The sequence below is a fragment of the Colobus angolensis genome, unplaced genomic scaffold, assembly GCF_000951035.1.
Source record: "Colobus angolensis palliatus isolate OR3802 unplaced genomic scaffold, Cang.pa_1.0 Scaffold55, whole genome shotgun sequence".
In the NCBI taxonomy this organism is placed as follows: domain Eukaryota; kingdom Metazoa; phylum Chordata; class Mammalia; order Primates; family Cercopithecidae; genus Colobus; species Colobus angolensis.
Window position 1 is genome coordinate 7490863 of NW_012119043.1, and position 3603 is coordinate 7494465.

The window sequence follows — 3603 nt, forward strand, 5'->3', positions numbered from 1 at the left end:
CTCACTGACTAAAAACCAGAGGAGGTGAAGGTGTGAGCCATGCAGATATCTGGGGAGAACCATTCCAGGCAGAGGGCACAGCTAATGCAAAGACCTGGAGGCAGAAGCATGCCTAGGAGGTTAAAAGCCAGCAACCTGGGCACCCAGCACCCAGAAGGCAGGGATTTTCGTCTGTTTGGCCCATAACATCCCCCCCTGGTCCTCGCACATAATAGGCAAGCGGTCAATGTTTAACAATGAATTCCTTAATCCAAGAACCCCATAAGATTGGGGTGAAATATTTGAGGAGAACGAGACTCAGGGGTGAAGGGATTTGCCAAGACCCTTAGCAGGGAGCCAAATGCCAGATCCTGGAGTCAAACCCTGATCCTGTGGCCTTTTGCTGAGGCCAGTGGTTCTCAGACTTCAGGATTTCAGAGGCCGAGAACGTTTCAGAACGAATTTGAGTGACCGTGTGTGGTTACTATTTTTAAATTTTTATCAAGGATGTTCATTCAAACAAATGAATAACAAAATACCCACTGCTGGCACCATAATTTTACCAAAGAATGATCATTTTAATATTGAAAAAGTTCAAAGGACATAATTGCATAATAGAAGACAACTCTTTATATGGAATGCATTTAACTATATTTTTAAACTAAATGGCCCTTCGTTGTCCTTACTTTTCTCATCTCCTTGAAGTCTGGTCTAAATGTTGATCCAGGCTGTGGGACCCTGTGTGAGCTATTTGATCTCCCAGTGCCTCAGTTTCCCTATATGTGAAATGGAGGTAAGAAGAGCCTATAGCTCAGGGTCTTGAGGAGTAAATGAGATCTAGGCCGAGGGAGGGGCCTAGCATGTCCCTGGCTTATAATAAATGCTCAACAAATGGTTCCTTTTGTTATTAAAATGCAAACGTATATTAGTCAACCACCTGGTTTACCATTGGCGGTGGTCCTCAGCTGGCATTTGAGGACTCCTTCCCCAGGCTGGGGAGGGAGAAGGGTATCCATGGATGTTGGGAAGAGTAAGAACTGGCTCCCTACTTAGAGACAAAAGCTGGGGAGCCCCAAGCTGAGAGTCCAACTTACCTCTTTTTCTTTTTTCTTTTTTCTTTTTTTTGAGACAGGGCGTTACTCTTACCCAGGCTGGAATGCAGTGGTGTGATCATGGCTCACTGCATCCTTCACCTCCTGGGCTCAAGTGATCCTTCTAAGAAGCTGGGACCACAGGACACACCACCACACTCAGCTAATTATTGTATTTTTTGTAGAGACAGAGTCTCACTATGTTGCCCAAGCTGGTCTCTAACTCCTGGGCTCAAGCGGTCCTCTTACCTTGGCCTCCCAAAATGCTGGGATTACAGACATGAACCACGGTTCCCAGTCTCAGCTGCTGGCTGTGAAATCTACCCCAAGCAGAAAAGATTGGGGTCCTATGTGGAAGGGTTGCAGGGACCTAAGAGGCTGTGGTGGAAGGGAAGAGGAGGGGCCTCAGACAGGACCTGATTTCTGTGCCTTGTCTCTGCCCCACCCTGGGGCTGAATGAGGGGCTCTGACTGTGACTGGAGGTCTTACCCTTGCTCTTTGCCTCCTAGGCTGGGCCCCATCTCAGGCCCCCAGGCTTTCCCCAAACTGGTGCGGATCCTCACGGCCTTTTCCTCCCTGCAGCATCTGGAGTGAGTATAGACTCTGGGACCCCTTCCTCTCAACATCTGGATGCAGTGCTGTGATCATAGCTCACTGCAGCCTCGAATTCCTGGGCTCATGCGGTCCTCCTGCCTCAGCCTCCTGAGTAGCTGGGACCACAGGTGCATGCTACAGTGTCCAGCAACCTCCAGGTTTTGACAACCCCAAATCCTGCCCCCAAGGCACATGCAGAGAGAAAAGCCCTCACTTTGTCCCGTTTTTTTTCTCTCTTCCGCCTACTGCATCCTCAACGTGGCTGGCACATGAGTGATGAGATGACTCCACAGCAGATGGGAATCCCCAAAATAAAAAAAGTTGTAGATCCTTTTGTGACCTTTGAAACTCTTTTCCTCACAACCTCATTTGCTGCTCTCAGCAATTCAGCTGGGGAGGGGTTGGGGAGCATAGTCCTACTTTACAACGGAGGTTAAGGAAGTTGCAAAGCCTCAGGGGGCTCCTAAGAAGCTAAACAGGGATTCAAATCCATCACAAGTTACTTTGCCCCCTGGCTGGCTGGTTACAGCCTCCAGGTGATGAAGTCCTGGTCTGAAAAGCTCAGGAGTATGCTAGCTGCCTATGGTGTATTAGAGCTGGGAGGCGGGAAGGGCAGGTGCCAGGGCTGAGGAGGCCCACACTGGGATGGGAAGGGTCAGGTGGCCCCCTGGACGCTAGCTGATGGCCCCCATCTGATTCCACCCGCAGCCTGGATGCGCTGAGTGAGAACAAGATCGGGGACGAGGGTGTCTCACAGCTCTCAGCCACCTTCCCCCAGCTGAAGTCCCTGGAAACCCTCAAGTGAGTGAGCTGGGCCTGCCCTTCCTGCTGAATCTGGCCCCCAAAGTCCAGCTGACTTTTTAAAAATTAATTTAAATTTGTTTTTTTTAGACAAGGGCTCGCTCTGTCACCCAGGCTGGAATATAGTGGTATGATCATGGCTCTACAGCCTTAAACTCCTGGCCCCAATGAATCCTCTCACCTCAGGTTCCCAAAGTGCTGGGATTATAGGTGTGAGCTACCATGCGCAGCCCCAGTGGATTCATCCATTAATTAATTCATTCACTCACTCACCTATTCAATCAGCCATTCATCCTTCCATTCAATGATTCATTCATTCACTCACTCACCTATTCAATCAGCCATTCATCCTTCCATTCAATGACTCCTCCATTCACTCATTCAATCATTTCTTTATTCACTCATCCAACCCCTCACTCAATCATTTCTTTATTTAATTACCCAGCCATTTATTAATTTACAAATACTTAAGGAGGACCTACTATGTGCAGACACTTTTCTAGGCCCTGCCCTGGAGACCCAGCTTGAAAGAGAACAAACAAATCCCCTGACCTCAGGAATCTTAAATTCTAGTGAGGAGACACAATGAACAAGTAAACAAGTCGGTAATTATGAAGTGCACAGCAGTGAAAATAATGTTCGGTGACAGAAAATTATACTGGGGGGTGAAATAGGAGAGACAGATTAGGATTTACGAATAAAGCATTATTATCAAAACAGTAAAACTTTTTAAAAACTGTTCTGGGCTCTGGGAAGTTGGAGATGGATAAGATACAGGAGGATCAATGTGATTTTTTTTTGGACAAGGTCTCGCTTTGTCACCCAAGGTGGAATGCAGTGGTGTAATCATGGCTCCCTGCAGCCTCAATCTCCTAGGCTCAAGCAATCCTCCCACCTCAGCCTTCTGAGTAGCTGGGACAGGTGCATACCATCACGTCCAGCTAATTTTTGTATTTTTTTGTAGAGATGTGGTTTCGCCATGTTGCCCAGGCTGGTCTTGAACTCCTGGCCTCAAGTGATCCTCCTGCCTCAGCCTCCCAAAGTGCTGGGACTACAGTCATAAGACACCGCATCCAGACAGATCTTTTTTTTAAGAGGGGGACAGCAATTGCCCCAAGGAAAGCAATCCCCCCTGGGG

At 48.1% G+C, this 3603-nt stretch overlaps 1 protein-coding gene across 3 annotated transcripts in view; it reads left to right on the forward strand.

The window, feature by feature from the left end:
* CIITA (class II, major histocompatibility complex, transactivator) overlaps positions 1-3603 on the forward strand; it is a 59367-nt gene that overhangs the window by 48005 nt on the left and 7759 nt on the right. For all 3 annotated transcript variants that reach the window (XM_011961393.1, XM_011961395.1, XM_011961394.1), the window contains 2 exons: positions 1580-1660; positions 2373-2465. In XM_011961393.1, the coding sequence (XP_011816783.1) occupies positions 1580-1660; positions 2373-2465 (174 nt within the window). The remainder of the gene's footprint in view (positions 1-1579; positions 1661-2372; positions 2466-3603) is intronic.